We start from the raw sequence: 11,942 nt of genomic DNA on the forward strand, positions 1-11,942 counted from the left end.
CACAACTATACAACAATGTGTGCACACAATAATTTCTTTCACCACACCTGTGATAATGGACATTTACATTACCATGTTTTGCTATAAAGAAACATTGCAGTAAATACCCTTAGACATATGACATTATCCATCGACACATGTGTAGAATGAACTAGGAGCAGAATTGCTAGGTCTGGGATTATGTACATCAGTAATATTCATAAACATTAAAAAGTGTTTTACATAAAGTTTATATTAATTTTAACAGTCACCAGTAATTTATAAAAGCATCTGTTTTCTTACACTTTTGATAACATATATATCAAAATACTTCCCATATGATTTCCCAAATGTTTTCCCTTTCTCTTTGTGCATGTGAAATTGAGCTTCATTTTATATTTAATAGTGGTTTGTGTTGGGGCACAAGGGTGGCTCAGTTGGTTAAGTGTCCGAACCATGGTTTCGGCTCAGGTCACGATCTCACAAGTTTGTGAGTTCGAGCCCCACATCGAGCTCTGTTCGGACAACCCAGAGCGTGGAGCCTGCTTCTTCATCTGTGTCTCTCTCTCTCTTTGCACCAATTGTGCTCTGTCTCTCTTTCTCTATCACTCACAAAAATAAACATTAAAAAAAAAAAAGAGTCACTTGTATTTACTTTATACTTTCTTTCCTGTGTGTGTGTTAGGCTTTTCTCTACTTGGTTGTTAGGCATATTCATGTTGGTTTGTAGGCCTTCTCTACAAATATCTTCATACGCATATACAATCTCTTTGTCCATGATATAACATATATCTATATACTAGCAATGAAAATTAGAAACAAATTTTTTGAAGTATCATTTACAATAGCTCCAAAAACGAAATGCCCAAGTATGAATCTAACAAAACTGTGCAGAATCTATATGACACAAACTATAATACGGAGGATAGAAACGAAGCCAAGCTAAATAGATTATATGGCTCAAATAGTAGGAAGATATCAACTTTACCCAAATTCATCTGTAGGTTTAACACTTAGCCCAATTGAAACCCCAGCAGGGTTTTTGTAGATATTGCCAAGCTGATTATTTATTTATTTATTCGTTTGTTTGTTTACTTATTTACTTATGATTTTATTTTATTCTTGAGCGACAGAGCACATGTGGACAGGGGAGGGTCAAAGGGAGAGGGAGAGAATCTCAAGCAGGCTCCACACCCAGCTCAGGGCCCAACATGGAGCCCAATGCCAGGTTTGATCCCACAACTGTGAGATCGTGACCTGAGACGAAATCAAGAGTTGGATGCTTAACTCTGATGCTTAACACCTGGGCGCTCCAAGCTGATTTTAAGTTGTATATTGAAAAGCAAAGTCTGTAGAAAAACCCTGAGAAAGGACAGATTTAGAGGAACTCAAACTACATGATTTCGTAATGTACTGTGAAGTATGGTATTAGTGAAAGTATGCATACATAAACTAATGGGACAAAATAGAGAGTCCAGAAATAAGCTTACAAAAATATAGTGAACTGACTTTAAAAAAAAAAATGTTGGGGCGCCTGGGTGGCTCAGTTGGTTAAGCGGCCGACTTCAGCTCAGGCCATGATCTCACGGTCTGTGAGTTCGAGCCCCACATCAGGCTCTGTGCTGACAGCTCAGAGCCTGGAGCCTGTTTCAGATTCTGTGTCTCCCTCTCTCTGACCCTCCCCTGTTCATGCTCTGTCTCTCCCTGTCTCAAAAATAAATAAAACGTTAAAAAAAATTTAAAAAAATGGTTATTTACTTTTGAGAGAAACGGTGGGGGGGGGGGGGCATGAGCAGGGGAGTGGCACAGAGAGGGAGACCCAGAATCTGAAGCAGCCTCCAGGCTCTGGGCTGTCAGCACAGAGCCTCACAAGGGACTCAAACTCGAACTCACAGACTGCAAGATCATGACCTAAGCCTAAGTCAGATGCTTAACCGACTGAGCCACCCAGGCGCCCCTGAGCTGTTTTTAAAATCTACTTTATTATTACTTTTTTAAAGTTTATTTCTTTATTTTGAGAGAAAGAGAGAGAGTGAGCGCACACGAGTGGAGGACGGGCAGAAAGAGAGGGAGAGAGAGAATCCCAAGCAGTTTCCCTGCTGTCAGCACAGAGGCTGACGCGGGGCTCAACCTCACAAACCATGAGATCATGACCTGAGCTGAAATCAAGAGTCAGATGCATGGCCACTGAGCCAACCAGGTGCTCCTACTGAACTGACTTTTAACACACAAGTACAAATAAAATTCTATGAATAAAAGATAGTCTTTTCCATGAATAGCGCTGAAACAATTGGACATTTGCATGCAAAATACACATACATGCCTCCATCCACACCTCTTACTTTATAAAAAATATTAACTGAAAGTGGACCCAGGGCCTAAATGTAAAACATAAAATTACCATCTTATGAAAAAAGAAAACAGAAGAGAAAATATTCATGAATTACTTTAGAAAAAGAATCATTAGATACAACACTAAGGACTTGACCCATAAGAGAAAAAAAATGAATCAGTTGACCTTGTCATAACTAAAACCTTTTTCTCTATAAGAAGTGGTTAAAAAAATGAAAGGCAGAGTGTGGAAAATATCTTCAAATCGTAAATCGAACAAAGAATTTATACCCATATATTAAAAAGAAGTCTCAAACCCGAAAATAAGAAAACAAATGTCCAGTAAAAAATGGACGAAAGATTTGAATGCTTGTCACCAAGCAGGACATTCAGATCACAAGCATATGAAAAGATGCTCAATGTCCTAAAACACAAGGAGATGCCATTACACATTTATTAGAATGGCTAACAAATGAACACAAACAAGCTGACAATACCAAGTGCTGACAAGGAGGCGGAGTAACTACGAATCTCATATGTTGCTAGAAGGAATGCAAAATGGTAAAGTCACTCTGGAAAACAGTTTAGGAGTTTCTTCTAGTTAAATGTACATTTACCATATGCTCTGCAACCCCACACCTAGTTATTCATTTACCCTAGAGAAATGGAAACTTACATGCACACAAAACCTGTGTTTCAAACATATTACATGTAGAGCAACATTGCTCATAATCACCCAAAACTGGAAACCGCCTGAGTGTTCTTCATGGTTGAATAAATCAACAAACTGCTACAATAAAATACCGCTCAGCAATAAAGAGAAAAAAAAATTGGTAAACACTACAACACAGATGCATCACAAATGTATTCTGCTAAGTGAAAGACACCAGACTCAAACGGTTGCAAGCTATATAATTTCACTTATATCACATTCTGGAAAAGGCAAAACTATAGGGACAACAAATAAGTGGTCCCAGGACCTAGACGTGGAGGGAGTATAAGAGAATATTTTGGGGGTGAAAGAGCTGTTCTTTATCTTGATTCTGGTGGTGGTTACATGACTATACATTTCTCAAAACTCACAGAACCACACACACAAAAATTAGTGAATTTTACTTTACATGGATTTTTAAATAATTTCAAAAATATATACAACCCCCAAATCTGTGTTCAGAGAGCAGGCTGTCTCATCCTGAAGGAGTGAGAATCCTTTCTCAAAAATAAAACAAATCTTAAAAACAGGAAGGGAAAGAAGCAAGAACTTTTTCAGGACTACACTACTCAGAACTCGAAATTGTCAAGGTGTGGAAAGAAACTGGTGGCTTTTGCACACGACTGTCTGTTTGATTCATCTTGACCTCTCACCTCAGGTTTCAGGGAGGAGAGACGCAATAAAAAAACTTCCATGCTGTTCTGCCATCTTGGCCCCTCCTCATCTCGGGTTTCCAAAGGAGGAAAACAGCAGATTGGAAACAAAAACCTTTGGCATCATACCATGTAATGACCTGTAATCACACCTCTATTAGGTCTGCTGCACTTAATCTAACTTAGAGGACGTCTCTCTCACAGGAGGAAGGAATAATCAGGATAATAGCGTCTGAGCAACGCTCACCCAGAACAAGGGCTTCTCTAAGCTCCCTTCTATTCAATTCAAATGCATCAAAGCTCTCTACTCTACAATTTCTGCTTTAAGCCTACATTTTCATGAAATAGCACCAACCAAAAGTACTGTGCAGAACTTGTGGCAATGCTAACCTTTTAAGTGAAAAGAAATTAGGAACCAGGCTGGAAGAGTATTGCAACAGATGAAGCTACGAATGTGAAAAAAAAAACCCAACATGTTGCATTTCAGAAACACCTAGTGGTTAACTTGTGTGAGATAGTTGGACCCCGCTGCTATATAGTTTTCTGTTTTTCTCTTGTACCTATAAATGGTGGTTCCTGTTGGCTAAAGTCTTCAGTTATACCCGGGAAGACATCTGATTACTAGGCTCAAATCAACAGATATAACTATGCCCAAAGTCTTGAAATCTATACCTACAAGATGTAGTTTACCAGCCTTTGAGGAACCATGGGGCAGAGTTTTACCTGACGTCACTTCGTTAATTGGTTAAACCAATTATAATGGTATATACCAATATCTTTAAATAATCAAATGTCTTAGGACTTCTCTAATGTTGCATCAATTCTTGATTGAGGCCTCAGAATTCTACATAATAAATCCAGACGATTCTACCCTGAAAAAGCATTCATGCACATGATATCAAAAAACCCTCTAATTCTTAAGAGAACTTCCAATAATATATACAATACAATTGTCCAGATCCATATCATTTCAGCCAAGGAAGGTTGCCAAGAGCAAGCTGTGGCCTTGACTCCTTTGTAAAATAGAAAGTTTAAATGGGTAAATATAAATACCTTCACTCTCTTGAAATACCTAAGATATATTAGTAGTGGGCAAGACAGAGAATTCTAGACTTTCAGGCTTTTCTGCACACCTGACTGAGGTTGAACCTAGTTGCACTGTATCTGTTTTGTGTGTGTTCCTGGTTGGTTGGTGTCTGTGGAAGGCACAATACAAGGTAAGTGTTAATTATTGCTCAAGTTTAAGGCTCCTATTACAGCATGAAAGAAGCAGGTGAATCACATATTTCTGGATAAAAATCAGATTGTCATAAAACCATTAGACAAATCATGCTAGACGCAGAGTCTCATTGCTGCATCTTCAACATTCTCCATAGACTATTTTGCTTAATTCTGCTTTTTATTCATATTATACAGCAGATGAAGTAAATGTAGCATCCCTTTCTATTTCGAGGGTGAGAACAAATAAAATAATATATGTGGAAATGTCTTGAAAGGACAATGACACTATATAGATACAAGATAATATTTTCCTTGATAGCCACTGCTGATACTCTCCCAGATACATAGTAAGTTTCCATATAGTAAATCTGACAGCTAGATTGTTATTTCATATCTGTGATGTGTAAAACATTGCTTAAGCCAGTTTAAGCAGTAGTATAAGAATGATGGTCCTGGGAAGTGCTGTGCGCATGTAACAAATAAACACAATAAATTAAATTATCAAAATACACCGTCCACATAAAAATTTGGCTTTTGCAGGAACTATAGAAATGTGATAGAAAATATCTTGAAGATGAAAAATTTTTCAGTCCTTAAACTCTCAGAAAACCATTTCTGCTGAGAATGATTTTGCTGATTATAGTGGGTTTCCTAAGATGATTAGACACAGATGGAAGAGGAAATGAACAGTGATAGCCAATCCAGTGTTTCCACTGTATTAATCATTGAGACAGTAGAATGGTCAAGTTGATTTTTGCCACCTAATACATCTAAAACATCTAAAAAAAATTAATAATTTTCAATTCATAGATTCTGATTGCCTTACTCATTCTTTCACCGCACTTGTAGTAGCTCTGTTTAGTAATTTTTCTTATATTAGGACCCCGTGAAGTGAAGAACAGATATTTCTATTGAGTCACATCTTTGGGTAGCATTTAGCACAACTGAGGAATTTAGATTATTTTAAACAGCTACAATTACTAGAACTACATAGTCAGAAAGGCCCCCAAAGTTCATACAGCTTAGCCATTTTTTTGTACACTTGCTATAGGCCAAGCCATGGGCACAGATTATCTCATTTAATCTTTATAGTAGTAATTCTAAGAGGGAAGAATTAACTCCATGTTATATATAAGGAATCAGAAACTTAGAGTTTAAGTAAATTTCTCAAGGTCACACAGTTTATAAGTAGTGGATCTGGAATTCTAATAAACATTTGTCTGACTCAAAATACTTGCATCCCCCCTCCATTTTGAATCTCCTTGTCTATATCATATCACCAGTGACAGGGAGGTCATTTCTCTTGATACAGCAAATCTTGAACAGTTCTGGCTGTAAATCTTTCTGATGTCAAATAACTAACTAGAAAAAAATTAATGTGCCATAAAAATTCAAGTTATCATTTGTCATCCGTAACTATATTCTGAGCTTGCTGGAGGGTGGAAGGGCTCTAAACCTACATTTTCCTTTTGAAGGTAATCCTCAAAATCTTAATCATTCTACCATACATTATGGACTTGGCTTTCGTTAAATAACCAAATCCCTTAAGACTTCTCTAATGTTGCATCATTTCTTGATTGAGGTCCCAGAATTCTACATAATCAATCCAGATGATTTTACCCTGAAAAAAGTGTAAGAGAACTTCCAAATGATTCCTGTAGAATATCTTATTCTAATTAGAATTATATTCTGATAGATCTGCATGTATAAATTACATGTAAGATACACCTTTAAGTAGGAGACAGAACTGAACTGTTAATGGGATAATTTAAGCTTATCCAAATGTTACATATGATTATCCCAAGAATTTACCTTGATGATAACTCTTGCTAAGTTATGGTTCCTGTCAGTTCCTACCCAAACCATCCCACCACCACTTCTAATAAGATGTGGTAAAATCACCCGTACAGCATTCCTGTTACATGTACTAGCAGAAGGACATGTGTTCAGTTTCACAAGTATGTATGGCAGGCGATCTAGAACAGAATTTGAGTACCAGAACAGCGTTTTCTGGCCTCATAGGAGATAGAGATAGCACCTCTAATAAATCTGCCTTACCTCTCTGGCTCTCTCCCACTCAGTGCCTTTCTCTGTATTTTTGCTTCTCTCCTGTCACTCCAGGAACACTCGGTTTGACTCCAAGAGTCTCTTCATCCACTTGCTTCTCAGTTTATTTTCATGATCCTTACACCTAAAAAAATGATCTCCCCCATTTGGGGGCTTGGCCAGTGGTTTAGCTTACCCACCAATCTTCAGCAGAGGGGGCTCCAAAATAGCTAATTACAAGTTCCCATGCTACAAAGTAACACCTGGAAATTATGTACTGATTGGAAATTAGCTGATATTTTGTATAGTGAGTTGCTCCAAAAACTTTCTATGTCTTCAAATAAACAATGAGTTGAACAAACTCATTGTATTCAAAAGAGAAACAACCAAGAATAGCAATCAATTCGAAATTTGATTTTTAAAGAAATTCCTTAGTGAAAACGGTAATGCAATGTAACCTCATTATTATGCAGTTCCTTGTTGAACAGAATTCAATCATATTCATGGATAAGTTAATAAATTGGAATCCTGATATGAAATGATTACAATCAAGACATTTGTCCTATTACTCAACACCAGCATATATTGCACTTTCAAAAACTGTTAAGTATGTGTTCTGCCAGGCACTGAAGAATGACTTAGCTGTATTTATATTTACACAGGGTTATGGTGTCGATGAACTTGATTCACATTTCCAAGACCACAACACTGTTCCCATGGAGTGAGAAATCTTATATAGAGACATCTAAACGATATTCACACAAAACTTCGAACTGAATAAATATGGAAATGTAAGAAGAAAAAAGTGTCTCAGTTCCCAAGTTTGAGTGTAAACTATCATAGTTTTTCTTCCCCATTTCCCTAGTAAACCTCTTCCCTAGTAAACAAATAAGATTCACTGAGAAAATAACTAATATTCCAGGTAAATTGTATATAACATGTGTCAATCTATATATGGAAATATTGATTACAGGATTAGCCATAACATGAAACCTAAGCAAAGACAGTTTAAATGACCAGAGTCCAAACGTAATGGAATGTGTAGGTACTTATGTTCACCAACTTTGCATTGCCAGAGTTAATACATCACACAATAAAAGCCTGATATAACATGCCTGTTATGTAAAACATGTCCACAAGAGCATGCAGTTTATTTCAGTGTTGCAAGGTCATGGAAAAAATTCCAGTAACTAACCCTCTGTTGGAACCACCCAATGAGTTTAATTATAGACTTGTCTATGAAGACTCCCTACATCAAACACTTGCTTGGAAATCTACTCCACATACTCTAGAAATTTTAAAAACAAACGAGATACTTGATTATTGCTGAGATACTTACAGTAGAAGTTCCTTTTTGCTTGCGGGTTCATCATTTGGGGATGTTCTCATCAGGAGTCATCATGCTTTTGATCTTTAATGCCGTTCTTCCACCAAGGTTTCTCATCCGTAATTTCCAAAACAGAGTCACTTGTACTAACAAGCCATCGTCCCATACTGTTTCCTTTCTTGTGTGAATGTTACCCTGTAGATCAATTTCCTGTCCAAAAACACTCCAAAATGAACAAACGCTGCAAGTGAAACGTGCTACTCAAATACTCTGTTTTCGCAGTTTGGTTCAGGAAGAAATTCCCTGATTGAAATGAGGAACTATATCCCAGTTGTTCCAGGGAGCTTAGAAGACAGACGTTTCTGCCCTATGAAGGAGCATATTAAAATTGCCAGCGTCGTGTATTCTCACTAGTCTGTGTCTTGAGGACTATTGCACACGAAGCATCCATGTACTGTGTGCAGCCTACAGACCCTCCCAATTGCCACGGTAACAATATCCCAACTATATTTTAAAATCAGGCTTAGTATGCTTTGAAGTACATAATGTTTTCCATTCCTGAAAGGACAAAGAGATCTACATTGTCAAAGTTTATTTTTAAGCTCATGTGCTTGCTAAGTGCAGTGGCAAACAGGCTTTCCGTGCCTGTGGTACCATTGCTGGAACTTATTAATGCAAACAGATGAATCGTTGGCTTGCTTCCACGTAGGCTTTTCTTTCTTCCTTTCTTTTTAACCTTATCTAAATTGCATTGATTATAATTTTCTAAAATTGAGAATGCTATCAGTTTTCTGAGCTTGCTTGCTTTAATTTTATCAGTTACAGAAGCAATGTGAGAAAGGCAATTAAGAGGAAGTTTTGAAATAGCTTTTGCTGAGATAAGAAAGTTAGTAATTGGAGGTAGATTCTGCTTCTGGAAGAAGTTTGAGGGACATTTGGAGACAGCAAAAATGACAAGAGCTTTTTTTTTTAAATAAAGGAGCCAAAGATAAATAATGAAAGGGTAAGAGAGAGAAGAGGGGAGGTAAAGAGAGAGAGAGAGAGAGAGAGAGAGAGAGAGAGAGAGAGAGATGCCTTAACTATTAGCAACAATTCTTCATGTATTTTCTTATTGTTGGGAAAGCAAATTGCTCTGGTTTGTATAACCCCCTACCAGTCTGCTCAACCCACCAAAATTAGCCCACATGTCATCTAATACCAGACTAAGACTTGTGGAAACACATTATTGCTCTATTAAAGCCATAACAAAATACAGCTGAGCAGTGAACATTAGGTGGTAGGGTGACCCTGAGGTAATGCAATCCGTATCATGGAATTTCTAGCCCAAATTTTCAACATCTGGTTTTGATATGATAACAAATGTGATAATGTACATTAAATACCAGTATTCGAGTAACATAATCCTTGCATCTGACTAAAACAATGAATGATTTTCAAATCGTTTGAGAGAGAGATATTAGATAGGCAGACACTTAGATTTGTGCATAGCCCCCAGATGCCCCTCCTGGGCACAAACACACACACACACACACACACACACGCATGAATAGCATGTACACTTTCAGTTGACTTTCCAGAAATAAAAGTGGGTTTCTGCCCCTCCTGGCCGCTCTTTTCCGGAACCCCATTGCACAGTTGCTTTAATTTGCTGGAGACTTGGCTGAGAATGGAAGGGAAATGTGAAAAATAACAACGCTAACCGAACCAGGCAGAGATATGAACTCTGACCTTTGCTTCATTAGTGCCGTCTCATGCTATAATCTGATGAAGTACCCAGCCACTGGCAACTTGAAAAATAAACGAAATCAGATTATCCTTATCCTGATTTAACTTCACAGGAAAGACTTTCTATGTTTCAAATCCAAATATTACCCTGTTATTAGATGTCCAATAATTCAGTGCCCTAAATGTTGCCAGAGTCCAGAAGTTAAGATCCCCTTAAATCAGCACCTTAGAATTAGACCCATTGGTGGAAAAGTACTAATGCATGAGCACCTGGCGATCTTTTATGTTTGCATGTGAGAAGGTTGACACAGTGACCTGGAGGTCAGAGAAGGTGTGTGGAAGCTGCAGTGATCAAAGTTAAGTTGGGAATGATGAATGGTTGATGAGCATGGGGTTAGGAGATAAGGAAGAGGCCAATGTTGATTGAGGGCTTTTGTATTTTGGAAAAGAAAGTTTGTATAGTGGCGTATTGTGCAACCCATTTCCGTTTATCAAACACCTACTCTGCCCCCAGGCACCGTGCTAAGAACACAAGTTTGTATGTTAAATGCATTAATAGAAATTTGTACAAAGCAGAGAGGTAGCAAAGATGAGGGAGTTTTTAATTATGTTTGGCAAGATAAAGGTTGATGTCTGAGCTGCGTTTGGGAGATGATTGGAATTTGCTAAGCAGACAACAGGTGGTAGGACGTTCCAGACAGTGGAATCAGCATGTGCAATAGTAAAATAGCAAAATTATTGTCAAAAACACAAATGATGTGCATTACCAGATTTTAACATTCCAGTGAAATCTCAGAATGGACAAGATGATTTTGGTCCAGGTTTGTCCCCCCTTACGTGACCACGTGAGCTATCTCAAAGGAGAAACTACGTCTTGTGCACTATGGTATCACCAACATTCCTGTCACATAATGAACTGAGTGATGAACAAATTAGTTTACCACTCCATGCCAGCAAAGACTTTATGGTATGAGTACATCTTACCCCACTGGTATTCTGTACTCTGTCTCTTCTCCCAGTAAGAAGTCTCATTCAAAGTATGTTTGAACACGAGGAACATTGAGAATTTATTCAGTCCCTTGTTTCTTCCTGATGTTCAAAGCTTCATGAGTCAGGTGAATGGTATTTGAAGGAGTTGGCAGAAAATAAAAACCCCAAGTGCTCTTTCTTGGTTTGAGCCAAACCCAAACCTTTTCAAAGGCGTGAAAACATGCAGCCACATTGGTTTGGTTTTCCTTTCCTGGGCCGTTCTTCTTCCTGGTGCTGGCCAGCACCACACAGAAGTCTTGCGACATGAGCCACTTCCACGGAATTTAAAATTCTGCCAAAAACAAGAGGGATTGGAAATTTCGTGAGAATGGTTATTCTTAGGAGATTTCCATCCCAGATTCCTAACTTGTGTGGCTCAGATAAGCATCTAAAATACACTGCCAAACCTTCTGCGGTCCCCAATGCACTTATTTCTACTCACATTTCTGCATAGAGACCTCAAAGTTACAGTGAATGCAATGGTTTGTTGGGAAATTTCTTCTGTATGTCAGCCCAAGGTCCCCTACCTATGTAGAAATGGGTTTGGAATGCCATTTACAACACAAACATTGGGTTTGAATGTCTCCAGAACGTGTTCAATTTTTAGATGAGACATGTTTACATTTTCCCAAATCAAAACAGCCGATCCCAAAGCAACCCTTCAACTATTTTCTATTTTTTTTTTGTTTCTGAGCAACTTCAAAATATAGTAAGAATATTTTTTTCTTAGCATATTATTAAGTGTGTAACTACTCAAGCTCTTCCCATAGGCTCATTTTTAAAAACATTTTATTTATTTTTGAGAGAGAAAGCATGAGAAGGGGAGGGGCAGGGGTCCAGAGGATCTGAAGTGGACTCCATGCTGTTGGACACTCAACCAACTGAACCACCCAGGCACCTCATAGGCTCATTCTTCATG

The 11,942-nt window shown here is 38.0% G+C and overlaps 1 protein-coding gene across 1 annotated transcript in view; it reads right to left on the reverse strand.

Moving 5' to 3' along the window:
- Positions 1 to 8,918, reverse strand: part of KCNK2 (potassium two pore domain channel subfamily K member 2) — a 195,653-nt gene extending 186,735 nt beyond the window's left edge. Inside the window, exon 1 of the mRNA XM_019821797.3 lies at positions 8,282 to 8,918. Coding sequence (XP_019677356.1) covers positions 8,282 to 8,315 — 34 coding nt within the window. The 5' untranslated portion in view covers positions 8,316 to 8,918. The remainder of the gene's footprint in view (positions 1 to 8,281) is intronic.
- Positions 8,919 to 11,942: the final 3,024 nt, after the last annotated feature.

The sequence above is a fragment of the Felis catus genome, chromosome F1 (assembly GCF_018350175.1).
Source record: "Felis catus isolate Fca126 chromosome F1, F.catus_Fca126_mat1.0, whole genome shotgun sequence".
Lineage (NCBI taxonomy): Eukaryota > Metazoa > Chordata > Mammalia > Carnivora > Felidae > Felis > Felis catus.